This window comes from Camellia sinensis, unplaced genomic scaffold (genome assembly GCF_055761805.1).
Source record: "Camellia sinensis isolate YWXY unplaced genomic scaffold, ASM5576180v1 Unanchor3, whole genome shotgun sequence".
Taxonomy (NCBI): Eukaryota; Viridiplantae; Streptophyta; class Magnoliopsida; order Ericales; family Theaceae; genus Camellia; species Camellia sinensis.
In genome coordinates this window covers 14,518,674-14,532,163 of record NW_028129178.1, presented here as the reverse complement: position 1 = coordinate 14,532,163, position 13,490 = coordinate 14,518,674, and the positions used below count along the sequence as shown (strand labels likewise).

At 40.3% G+C, this 13,490-nt stretch overlaps 1 protein-coding gene and 1 pseudogene across 2 annotated transcripts in view; both read left to right on the top strand.

The window, feature by feature from the left end:
- The window catches only part of LOC145789300 (putative elongation factor TypA-like SVR3, chloroplastic), a 62,875-nt gene extending 61,213 nt beyond the window's left edge, over positions 1-1,662 (top strand). The window contains exon 7 of the mRNA XM_082912468.1: positions 1,528-1,662. Coding sequence (XP_082768594.1) covers positions 1,528-1,536 — 9 coding nt within the window. The 3' untranslated portion in view covers positions 1,537-1,662. The remainder of the gene's footprint in view (positions 1-1,527) is intronic.
- On the top strand, positions 1,596-4,988 carry LOC114269748 (putative elongation factor TypA-like SVR3, chloroplastic; annotated as a pseudogene). Its single transcript, XR_014358615.1, has 6 exons — positions 1,596-1,704; positions 1,790-1,874; positions 2,495-2,589; positions 2,953-3,117; positions 3,589-3,784; positions 4,612-4,988. The product of XR_014358615.1 is annotated as a putative elongation factor TypA-like SVR3, chloroplastic (transcript).
- Positions 4,989-13,490: the final 8,502 nt, after the last annotated feature.

The window sequence follows — 13,490 nt, the reverse complement described above, 5'->3', positions numbered from 1 at the left end:
ATTTTTAAAGCAACTAAATCTATTAGTGACTAATAGAGAACAAAGTTTTTTCTGGATAGAAGGGCACTTCTTGTTAATACGTATCCGTTTAACAAATGCTACAGCAGTTCAAAGCAGTACTTTGATTGAGATTTTGGAAAATTAGACAGCATGGACACAAGAAAACAAATTTTCCAATTCATGCCAAGGCTAGAGCTGAAACATGCTACAGCCATCATGGTTCAAAGTCTCTCTCTTGGTCTTTGTCTAGGAGCAAATTGGTATGACTGGTCATGATGTGTTGACTCCATGTAGGGTAATACACTGCAATCGAGGTTCAAGAAAAGTAGAAAGAATCTTAACAAATTTAGAATTATCAAGCAAAATACAATGGATCCATAAAATAAATCAAATATACAATAAAAAAAATATGACTGTAAAAAGAACATGAGGGCCACTCATCTACTATGATGTTAGTTGACAATTACATAATAAATATTGATGCAATCCAGAAACATATGGTGCAAAAACCAGCAAAACAGAGTTATGGGACTCATCTAGAAACAGCAAATCCAGAAATTTAGTTTATATTATTCACTTTCCCTTATTTTTTCCTTTCCCTTCACCAGTTCTCCCTCAAATGCTTGATCCAAACACAGCGTTGATGTAATTTTCATAGGACTGTACAAAACTCTCTTACTATTTCACCTTTGTATGTAATGGAACATCCTAAAAATTTTAGGGGAAACCACTGGAAACATTTTAGAAATGTCTAGAACCTTCAGGAAAATTCATTGGGAACTTTTGAGAAGAAAAAAAAAAAAAAAGACCTGCTAGGAAAAGACGAGGAAAAAATTATGGGAAATGTTGTTAGTGGGTTTTTCTTTTTCTCTATGGTCTTGAAGCCTTTTTTGAGAAGATGATACATGACATTTTTTACAAGATTCTTTAATTGTTCCCTTAGTTGGACTAATCATTATAGTTCTTGTGTGTTCCATTTTATTTATCAAACCTTTTCAGTAGGTTATTTTAAACTTTTAATATAATTTCTTATTTCTTCCTGGTTTGGTGGTTCCCATTCCTTATGTGTGTTTTAATCATGTTTTACTTCATTTTTCTCAATTTTTAACTCTTCTATTTCTCTCTGTGGCAATAAGAACCTAGCTGCTTCACGTGCCTTACTTAGGTTGTATTATCAACATTTGCAGTTTTTTTTTTGGGTGAATAAGACATAAATTAAAGACAAAGGATATACAAGATTACAAGGGGAATACCCCAGGCCCTACAACAACTATACAGGAAGATCAGCAACCCAGAAAACCAAAAAGATAACGCAAAAGAGAAACCAAAATCCAAAAAACACACTGTTCAGCAACCATATCAAGAGAGATAGGGATAATGAACACTGCGAAGGACAGCTTAAAACCAAGACCAAAACAAACCCATAGCATCACTAAACATCGGCATCACTAAACATTTGCAGTTAATAAGCATTTCCTCATTGTGGTCTGGCATTGACAGTTTGCTATTTCCAATGTTTGCTCTCAGGGAGAGTAAATTTTAAGTATAAGCTATGCTGTGACTCTTATTTGTATCTATCGTGAGATTGTCTCTATCATGAGCTTGAGAAAATTTGGCCATGAAAGTTGAAGATGGTGAAACTGCAGATATATTCATTATTAGTGGAAGGGGTACTTTGCATATTACCATATTGATAGAGAACATGTAAGTTTTAAGTATAAGCTATGCTGTGACTCTTATTTGTATTGTTCTGAACTCGCATATTTTGTATAATAACATTGCTTATCAGGCGAAGGGAAGGTTATGAATTCATGGTGGGCCCACCAAAAGTGATCAATAAAAGGGTGGATGACAAGTTGCTGGAACCTTATGAGGTGATTTTTCTTCTATTTTCTCTTTTGTAATAATATAGAAAAGGACAGAGATGTGTATGCTCCCAAACTTTATACTGATATGCTTTAATGTTATTCTAACGGCATGCTTGTGTGTTCATGTTGCTTTTCGTTTCCCTCCTTTCCTCTTTAAAGAGTTCATAGAATACTTCAAATGGTTATGTTCAATGTTAGGGAACAGGCCGGAGAGTTCTCTCTTATCTCTTTTCTCTCTGTTCTTTCAAAACCTAGATGGAGGCAGGCAGGATTGATCTTAAGTGTCCAGTATAACTAGTAAGAGAGTACTTGGTTGGCACCTTCAAGTCAGAACATTCATCAGTATTGTTTATATACCTCTGAAGGCCCATCTAATTGCCTTTTTTTTTTAGTAATCAGGTATCATCTAATGGCCTATTAATGGCTGAACGTATCAATTGCTCTGCACATATATGATTATTCTTGTATAATCAACCAATTGAAGCAATAATTTTGATTACACTAGCTGAAGAGGACATGATCTTCCAATCCTAGCAAAATCTTGTATGCTGGCCTTTGTGATGTCATCAACTTTGCTCTCAAGGCTTTAGTGATGAAAGGACTAACTTAGCGTGTGTTTTGAACAGATTGCCACTGTGGAGGTGCCAGAACAACACATGGGACCTGTTGTTGAACTTCTTGGTAAAAGGCGTGGGCTGATGTTTAATATGCAAGGGCTAGGGTATGTGAAATGCTCTTGTTGCCAATGTGCATTTATGTGGTTCTTTTTTGTTCCAACTTTCAAATGAATTTTGCGATGGCATAATACAACATAAATGTAAAGAATCAGTGATGTTTCCTTGACTGCCAAATGCATTCAATATTAACTTTTCTTGAGTTAAATTTAAGGTTCTATGACCCCTTTTATAGAAATTGCATCAATAATTGTCTTTATCATTCTTACAATGTTAAATCTAATTGAGTTGTTTGAAGTTCTTTTTCGGGTATGCCGCTTTCTTTATTACTCTTTAATTTAATTTAATTTTTTATTATTGTTATTCATTTTCGCATCTTTCTGACAATCTTAATTTCACTTGTCCACTAGGTCGGAAGCAACAACTTTCCTTAAATATAAGATACCCACTCGTGGGGCTCCTTGGTTTGCAGAATGCAATTTTAACTGCTTCTCGGGGAACAACAATTCTAAATACAATATTTGATAGCTATGGACCTGGCTGGTGACATTACCACCCGTGATCAGGGATCACTGGTAAATTTCTCGCTTCAATTGAATTTAATTTTTCAAGCTTTCACTGGTTATGATGATGAAAGCCCTGGCCAGTGTTGTCATAATCATGAAAGTGGTAGTTACATGGCCTCCATATTATCCCCGTTTTAGTTCAATTTTATTATTTTGATAAATAATTTAAGTTATAAACATATTGCGTATATTAAAAGCACTATTGACATAAATATATATTTATATATAGTAGAATTTTACCTAATATAATAGTAGTTTACGGGTACATTTTAATGCATTATCTGAGGGATCTGCTGTTAGCTAAAGATTAAGTCTTGCAGTGGCTTTATAGTTATTTCTATTGGAAGATGACCTCTTATTATACTTTCAGACTTGCTCATTAACAAAAATGGTCTTCATTTGGAATGAATTTATTACATTAAGGACGGTATGTTCACCAGAAGTGGTTATACTAAAGTTTACAAAGTGGATTGATTTTAGGTTGCATTTGAAGATGGAACCACAACATCATTTGCTCTATCTAGTTCACAAGATAGGGGGCAAATGTTTGTTGGTCCTGGAGTCGATGTTTATAAAGGCCAAATAATAGGCATTCATCAGCGGCCTGGTGACTTATCCTTAAATGTGTGCAAGAAAAAGGCTGCAACAAATATTTGTTCCAACAAAGAGCAAACAGGTGACGAATTGCTCAAATACACTGCTCAATTTTTGTTTTGAAATAAATGTCGCTCAATCAAATTACTGGCAAATCACTTCATGTGGCGTCTTTAGTTTATATACAATCTAAGCTTATAATTTTGCTCTTTTCATCATCAAATTCAGAAATCTCTTTATGTTATGTTTGGATCTTATATTTGTGGAGGAAGAAAAAAAAAGGAAAAAAATAAAAAAATGCTTCTGCATTTCTTTTTTTTCCCTTTCCTTTTTTTTTTTTTTTTTCCTTCAGAAATTCGAGATCCAAACACATCCTGGTAATTTGAGTTAGATGAATCATACACTTGGACACATACCCGACCTCAACACCCGTACTCGAATCCACGTAACATAGGTAGTGACTAGTAATCATAGGTATAGAAAAACGTGTAAAAGGAAAATAGAAATATGAAAAAATGAATTGATTGTAATTGTTAGTATTCATGACAATGGTGTTAGTCATAAAATTGTTATTAAGCCTCCCTTAGGTTTAATTATATATTATCCTAAATTGGTTAGACTCTGGTTGGTTTCCACTCTTTAACCCCATCTGGGGTTCCCAAATGTGCAGTGCCATAGCTTATTGAAGCAAAAGCTTTTAATGAGGCATTTGTCAAACTTGAAAACAGTTTAGAGTAAGCTAAAATTCAACTTTTTTGAGAAGCACCTCAGAGGTGCTATTGACCTTGCACTTCATTTAGAAGCCCAAGAAACAGAAGCGAAATGTGCATTTAAAAAGTAATTTTTGGAGCAGTAAGCTTTGCTTTCTTAGACTTGATAATGAGAAATTTCTCACCTTGATGGATGTAGTGGTTCTTGATTTCTCATTGGATTATAGCCTGGACTTCGCATAGAGTACATTTAGGAAGATGAACTTGTGGAGGTTACACCCTTAAGCATCCGTATGTGCAAAAATCCAAAGTTTAGTGGAAAGAAGATGAGATAGAATTCAGTTGTCGACTATAGCAGGTTGGCTGCTCTCTCTCTCTCTCTCTCTCTGTGAGAGGGCCATATTATGCATTATATTAATAGTATACAAAATGATGTGATATTTGATTTTGTTTAGTATAATTATGGTGCAGCAAGTTTTGCAGCCTGGTCTCATTCAATGTATATGATAGTATACACATCCAGCAAAGTTGTATACCTCATAAATTGGCAAGAATTTTATAATGAGAAAAAAAAAAGTCAGTAATTGGGCTGCGAGTGACACTTATTTTTGACAGAAGGCTCTGTTGCAGCTGTGGCAAGTAAAATCTTTCGGCAAGTTTGTCGAAAAATACGTCACCAATGTAAGTTGCAGAAACTTACAGAACACGGTCTAGAATAATATATGTATTATTATTGATTGATGTTCTACAAGATTGATTAATTACAATTCCTATACAATCTATATATAGAAGAAAATGTGGTAGTAGGTGTAGTGGAGGTGATAGTGGGTTAGGTGAAGTGGAGTGTGTGGTGAAGTGGAGGTAGGTGAAGTGGAGTGTGTAGTGGAGTAGGTGAAGGTAAAGATGGGAAATTCTAACAGCCCCCCGCAAACTCAAGGAGGAGAGAAACTAACCAACTTGAGTTTGGAGAGAGTAACAAAACAAGAAAATACATAAAAATAAAAAAAGATAGAAGACACTGTATGGTCGTGTCAGACCGTTGGTGAAGACACTGTATGGTGGTGTCAGACCGATGTAGAAGACAGTTTATGGGGTCATGTCGGACCGTTGTAGAAGACAGTTTATGGGGTCATGTCGGACCGTTGTAGAAGACAGTTTATGGGGTCATGTCGGACCGTTGTAGAAGACAGTTTATGGGGTCTTGCTGGACCCTTGTAGAAACTAACCGGAATCTATGTCGAGACAGTTTACAGAGTCTTGTCGGACCCTTGTAGAAACTAACCGGAATCTATGTCGGGACAGTTTACAGAGTCTTGTCGGACCCATAAAGGAGCTAACCGGAATCAATGTCGGGACAGTTTACAGAGTCTTGTCGGACCCATAAAGGAGCTAACCGGAATCAATGTCGGGACAGTTTACAGAGTCTTGTCGGACCCATAAAGGAGCTAACCGGAATCAAATGTCGGGACAGTTTACAGAGTCTTGTCGGACCCTTAAAAAGTTGCACCCTCAAAAGGTGTGCCCAATTTTGTCAAAAGGCGTGCCATCAAAAGGCGTGCCCAATTCATCAAAAGGCGTGCCATCAAAAGGCGTGTCCACTTTATCAAAAGATGTGCCATGAAAAGGCGTGCCAGTGTGTCGGGCGGCAAGAGGCGCGCGATGCGCGTGGCTGCCTCGGCTATTTAACCATGACAGAGCCTGAGGCCGAGGCAGAAGCAAAAAAACTGCGAAATCCTCTGTAAAACTCTTCGTTGTGCTAAGAGAGAGAGGCTGTAACACTGTTGTGCTGAGAGAGAAACTCTGTAATACGCTGTAACACTCTGTTGCCCAGAAAAATGGCCTCGTCCTCGTCTTCCCGTGGACTGCTCACCCTCTTTCCCGACCTCAACGAGTCAACGAGAGAGAGAACTGGTGCGGTGGCACTGGAACCTCAACCAAACACCGCTGGGTATACTCCGTTGAACTTTCCGATGCGGTCTGTGGAGCAAAGAATGGCAGTGCTGTCGGATGTGGAGGCCAATCAGTATACTTTGAAGGTATGTGTGGAAAGCATGACGGCGGTCACAAACCTGTCGAACCGGCTGCAGAGTAGGACAAATGAGGTGCAGCAATTAAACTCCCAGCTGGCTCTGCTCCAACGCATGTATAAGGATGCGCGAGCAGAGATAAGCGTGCTTAGGGCAGAAAACAAGGAGCTGAAGCGGAAGGCCACCGTGATGTTCCGATTTGGAGGGCCGCCATATGCTGCAGTGGAGGAGTATGGGGGAGTGAACGTGCTCGGTGGACAAGGAAGCACTGAGGCAACACCGTCAAGGACTGCCCAGGACGGAGGCAAAAAGAAGAGACCGGCGGAATAGGCGAAGAAAAATCCCACCTGTGGATGTGGGTGGTTTGTGTGTTGGTTGTTTTTTTTTTTTTTTTTTTTTTTTTTTTTTTTTTTTTATGTTTTGTGTAAAATGGTGATCGGGGTGGATCCCCAGCATGAATAAAAGGAGTGTGCAGTTCGGCTTCTGCCTTTCTTTTTTCTTTTTCTTTTTTTTTTTTTTTTTTTTTTTTTTTGGTTTTAAATAAATAAATAAAATAAAGAAATAAATAAAATAAAATAAAATAAAAAGAAAGGGAAATTGGAGTCGTAGACAAAGAAGGAGAATACCCATGTAGTGGGAGAGAGAATGAGTGGGGTGAAATATTTAAGAAAAAACAAGTGGTTGGGTGGAAAGGAGAAAAGGATGATTATGTTTTCAGACCATCCCATGTGCCCTTTACTTTCTATCTGGTTGGACTTAGCTGGCCATTACCTCCATCTCGGTAAAAGAAGAGGGAATTAGAAGAAGCCATCGATCTGTCCCATATACGCAGGAGATTATCATTTCCCCCACTTGCTAACTGTTGACCCGAGGCTGACCATTTTAGCCCACAGACTTCTTGATGGTGTCCCCTGTAGGTTTCAAGATTACAGGCCAATGAAAGCATGCAAGGACAGAGCACCCTTGTGTGAGGCCATCAGAAGCAGACCCAGAGAGGCAGCGCAATTGGAGGAGGTGATTGAGGATGAGGATTGGTCAGTGACGCCGTGCCGCCTTGCCGGTGCTCTTCAGGAGGCGCTTCGTCACGTAGGACGCGTCCGAAGCCACCTGTTTGCCCCTGTAGACGATCGGAGACTGCGATACTGCGTTCGAAACCCTAGATAGAATGCCATCGTTGTCACTGCTGCTCGAGCTGGTGAGAGAGAGGCGCTTTCCGCCCTTATTAGACGCCATGGGAGACAGAGAGAGGTTTGTCCGAGAACAGAACAGAGAGCTATTGCTTGATCTGGAATTGTAAGTGCCCTTTTCCACCATCCATCGAGTGTGTGCGCACTGCAATAATTAATCTGTGGAAGTAAGAGATACTAAACAGGTGGATGGAGCCCGGCCTATTCCTCCGGAGGAGATTGCAGATCCAACTACAGTGGTAAAGAGAGGTCCGGCGGGCGGCCAAGGCGAGGCTGCCACCCGCCGGTGAAGCAGAATGATTAGGTTGTTAACCTTGCTCTGATACCATCTAGAATAATATATGTATTATTATTGATTGATGTTCTACAAGATTGATTAATTACAATTCCTATACAATCTATATATAGAAGAAAATGTGGTAGTAGGTGTAGTGGAGGTGATAGTGGGTTAGGTGAAGTGGAGTGTGTAGTGGAGTAGGTGAAGGTAAAGATGGGAAATTCTAACACACGGTTTGAAAACTAAGTGAAAAAATACACTTTTTTCACACTTAATCTTTAAAATAGGCCATCGGCGGCCAAAATGGGTGTAACAGTCACGAGAAGGCCTGCGGAACACCTCAAACACCTTAAGAGGGACCAATGTAAGTTGTGGAAACTTACAAAACTGGCACGAGATTACCGGTTTGAAAACTAAAGTCAAAAAATGCCCTTTTTCACATTTAAGGTTGAAAATATGCCATCGGGGGCCAAAATCGGGTAAAAGTCACGAGAAGGCCTGGACTTCGAGAGGGAGCAATGTAAGCTTTGGAAACCTACGAAACTAGCACGGGACTCTCAGTTTGAAAACAAAGTCTAAAAATGCCCTTTTTCACATTTAAGCTTAACAATAGGCCATCGGGGGCCAAAATCGGACAGTCACGAGAAGGCCCATGGGACACATCAAACACCTCGGGAGGGACCAATACAAGTAGTGAAAATTTACGAAACTAGCACGGGACTCCCTGCTTGAAAACTAAGTAAAAAAATGCACTTTTTTCACACTGAAGCTTGAAAATAGGCCATCGGGGGCCCAAAATTGTGTAACAATCATGAGAACCCCAGCAGAACACCTCAAACACCTCAAGAAGAACCAATGTGAGTTGTGAAAACTTATAGAACTGGCACAGCACTTCCGGCTTGTAAACTAAATTAAAAAATGCACTTTTTTCACAATTAAGGTTGAAAATAGGCAATCGAGGGCCAAAATTGTGTAACTGTCACTAGAACCCCCGCGAAACACCCCAAACACCTTGAGATAGACCAATGTAAGTTGTGGAAACTTACAGAACTAGCATGAGAGTCCCAGTTTGAAAACTAGGTCGAAAAAGGCACTTTTTTCACACTTGAGCTTGAAAAAAGGCCATCGGGGGCCAATATCGTGTAACAGTTAGAAGAAGGCCCGGGGAACACCTCAAACACCTCGGGAGGGACCAATTTAAGTTGTGGAATTGTACGGAACAGGCACGGGACTCCCGGTTTAAAAATTAAGTCAAAAAATACACTTTTCTCACAGATATGGTTGAAAATAGGCTATCGACGCCCAAAATCGTGTAAGAGTCACGAGAAGGCCCGAGGAAGACCTCACCAATGTAAGTTGTGAAAACTTACGGAAGTAGCACGGGACTCCCGGCTTGAAAACTAAATCCAAAAAGGCACATCTCTTTACTTAAGCTTGAAAATAGGCCATTGGGGCCAAAACTGTGTTAAAGTCACGAGAAGGCCCAGGGAACACGTCAAACACCTCGGGAGGGACCAATGTAAGTTGTGGAAAATTACGGAACTAGCACGGGACTTCCGGTTTGAAGACTATGTCGAAAAAGACACTTTTTGCACACTTAAGCTTGAAAATAGGCCATCAGGGCCAAAATCATGTAACAGTCACGAGAAGGCCTGGGGAACACCTCAGACACCTCGAGAGGGAATGCAAGTTGTGAAAACTTACAGAACTAGTACGGGACTCTCGGTTTGAAAAATAAGTCGAAAAGGGAATTTTTTTCACACTTAATCCTGAAAATAGGTCATGGTGGGCCAAAATTGTGTAACAGTCACGAGAAGACCCGGGAAACACCTAAAACACCTCAAAAGAGACCAATATAAGTATTGGGAACTTACAGAACTAGCAGGGGACACCCGGTTTGAAAACTAAGTCGAAAAAGGCACTTTTCTCACACTTAAGCTTGAAAATAGGCCATCAGGATCCAAAATCGTGTAACAGTCACGAGAAGGTCAGGGGAAATACTTCAAACACCTCAAGAGGGACCAATGTAAGTTTTGGAAATTACAAAACTAGCACGGGACTCGTTTTGAAAACTATGTCAAAAAAGGCATTAAAAATAGGCCACTGGGAGCCAAAATCGTGTAACAATCACGAGAAGGCCCGGGAAACAACTCAAACACCTCGGGAGGGACCAATGTAAGTTGTGGAAACTTATCAAACTAGCACGACACTCCCAGTTTGAAAACTAAGTCAAAAAATGTACTTTTTTCATACTAAAGGTTGAAAATACGCCATCGGTGGCCAAAATTGTGTAACAGTCACAAGAAGGCCTGGGGAACACCTCAAACACCTTAGGAGGAACCAATGTAAGTTGTGGAAAATTACGAAACTAGCACGGGTCTCCTGATTTGAAAACTAAGTACAAAAAGACACTTTTCTCACACTTAAGCTTGAAAATAGGCCATCGGGGGCCAAATAGTGTAATAGTCACGAGAAGGCCCCAGGAGCACATCAAACACCTCGGGCGGGACCAATGTATGTTTTGGAAATTTACAGAGCTAGCACGGGACTTTTGGTTTGAAAACTAAGTCGAAAAAGGCCATTTTTTCACACTTAAGCTTGAAAATAGGCCATCAGGGGCCAAAATCGAGTAACAATCATGAGAAGGCTCGGAGAACACCTCAAACACTTCGGGAGGGATCAATATAAGTTGTGTAAACTTACAGAACTAGCACGGGACACTCGGTTTGAAATCTATGTCAAAAAATACACTTTTTTGACACTTAAGCTTGAAAATAAGCCATCAGGGGCCAAAATCGTGTAACAATCATAAGAAGGCCAGGGGAACACCACAAACACATCGGAAGGGATCGGGACACTCGGTTTGAAATCTATGTCAAAAAATACACTTTTTTGACACTTAAGCTTGAAAATAGGCCATCAGGGGCCAAAATCGTGTAACAATCATAAGAAGGCCAGGGGAACACCATAAACACCTCGAAAGGGATCAATGTAAGTTGTGGAAACTTACAGAACTAGCACGGGACTCCCGGTTTGAAAACTATGTCAAAAAATACACTTTTTTCACACTTAAGCTTGAAAATAGGCCATCGGGAGCCAAAATTGTGTAACAGTCATGAGATGGCCTGGGGAACACCTCAGACACCTCGAGAGGGACTAATGTAAGTTTTTGATGTGAATTATGTAGTTTATATTATTCATTAAAGATAGTTTAGTACTTTAGACTATTAGGGATTATTAGGGTTTCATTCTATTGCTTATATATTTGTACTTCTTTTGATTAATCAATATACACAAGTTTGGTCCATACTAATGTTTTGGGTCCTTCCCCTATAGTTACCAAGGGTGGTTCACAATATTATGTAGCTTTTGTGGATGATTACAGTCGGTTTACTTGGGTTTATTTAATGACTCGAAAATCTGATTTTTACAAAATATATTCTAATTTTCACTCCATGATTCGCACTCAGTTTTCTACCACCATTAAAATTCTTTGTTCTGATTTGGGGGGTGAGTATTACTTGTCTGAATTTGAGGAGTATTTAGCTATTCATGGAACTATTCATCAGTCTTCGTGTTCTGATACTCCTGCACAAAATGGTCGAGCTGAGCGCAAACATCACCATCTCCTTGATACAGCTCGCTCTTTGTTACTCTAATCTTTTGTCCCTTCTGTTTTCTGGGGAGAAGCTGTGCTCACTGCTGCATATCTTCTCAATCGGATGCCTACTCCTCTTCTTTCAGGCTCATCTCCGTATGAGTGTCTTTTTGGTGTTACTCCCAATTATTCTCTTCTTCGTATTTTTGGTTCTGCATGCTTTGTGCTCCTTCCTAAACGGGCACGCTCTAAGCTTAGTTCTCGTTGTGTCCTATGTGTCTTTTTAGGGTATGGCATTAATCAAAAAGGTTATCGGTGCTATGATCTTGTCACCAAAAAGCTATATGTGTCTAGGCATGTCACTTTTTTAGAAAAGCTACCCTACTACACTATACCTTCCACCCCTGTTCCTATTACTAAGGATGAATTGGTTCATGTTGACCTATTTCCTCCTAATGTTTCTCCTAATGAGTTTGTTTCTGACCTTGAGGTCTCTACTTTGCCTCTTACTAGCACTTCTAATACCTCTCCAACCACCTTATCTCCAGCTCCCGTTTCTCCTGCTCCTCTTATTATCAATGCCACAAAGCACTTCCGAGCTCACCTGTCTCTAGCTCTACTGTCCCTCCAGCTGTTTCTTTGGATCCCGCTCCTCCGGCACATCGCTTCCCAAAGCGAGATCGTTATCCTCCGAACTGGTATGGTTTTGGTAATACATGTTTTTCCCTTTCCTATCAGTCTTTTCTTTCTTGTCTTCATACATATTTTGAGCCCAGGTCTTACAAGGAAGCTTGTCATGATCCCAATTGGATTGCCGCCATGAATAGTTAACTGCTTTGGCTAACACTCAGACTTGGGATTTGGTTCCATTACCTGCTGATAAGAATGTTGTAGGCTGTAAATGGGTCTATAAGGTCAAAACCCTTTTTGATGGGTCTTTGGAACGGTACAAAGCTCGTTTAGTTGCCCAAGGCTTTTCTCAGGAGTATGAGATTGATTACGATGAGACTTTTGCCCCCCGTTGCCAAGATGACTACTGTTCGTACTCTTATCTCTGTTGCCGCTGCCCATCATTGGCCCCTGTTTCAACTCGATGTCAAAAATGCTTTTCTGAATGGCCATCTTGCTGAAGAAGTGTATATGCGCCCTCCACCGGGTCTCTTTCACCCTCCTGGTGTTGTTTGTTGTCTTTGCCGTGCTCTATACGGTCTCAAGCAGTCTCTTCGTGCTTGGTATGAGTGATTTCACTCTGTTGCCCTTCAGCTTGGTTTTCGCCCTAGTCATCATGATTGTGCTCTCTTTGTTCGGCACACTTCTGTTGGACTTGTTCTCTTTCTCTTATATATGGATGATATGATTATCACTGGCTCTGATTATAATACTATTAAGGAGGTTAAGCATCAGTTGTTTCAGGAGTTCGAGATGAAGGATTTTTTTCGGTATTTTCTTGGTATTGAGGTTGCTACTTCTCCTACTGGGTATCTTCTCTCTCAGACTAAATATGCCCGTGATATTCTTTCTCGTGCCAATCTCACTGATGAGAAAATTGTTGACACTCCTCTTGAGTTGCATGCTAAGTTTTCTGCTTCTGATGGCGTTCCTCTTGAGGATCCCACTTTGTATCGCAAGTTGGTTGGATGCCTTGTTTATCTCACCGTTACTCGTCTGGATATCTCCTATGCTGTGCACATTCTCAGTCAATTTGTTTCTACTCCTCGTTTCACACACTGGGCTGCCTTACTTCGTACTTTTCGCTACCTTCGTGGCACTTTGTGTTTGCTGTTATCTGCCTCTTCGGACTTGACTCTCCGTGCCTATGCTGACACTGATTGGGCAGGTGACATCTCTGATCGCAAATCCACTTCTGGTCTTTGTGTTTTCCTTGGCAATTCCCTCATATCCTGGAAGAGTGAGAAACAGTCTGTCGTTGCTCGTTCCACCGCTGAGGCTGAGTATCGTGCCATAGCTCATGCTACTTCCGAGATCGTT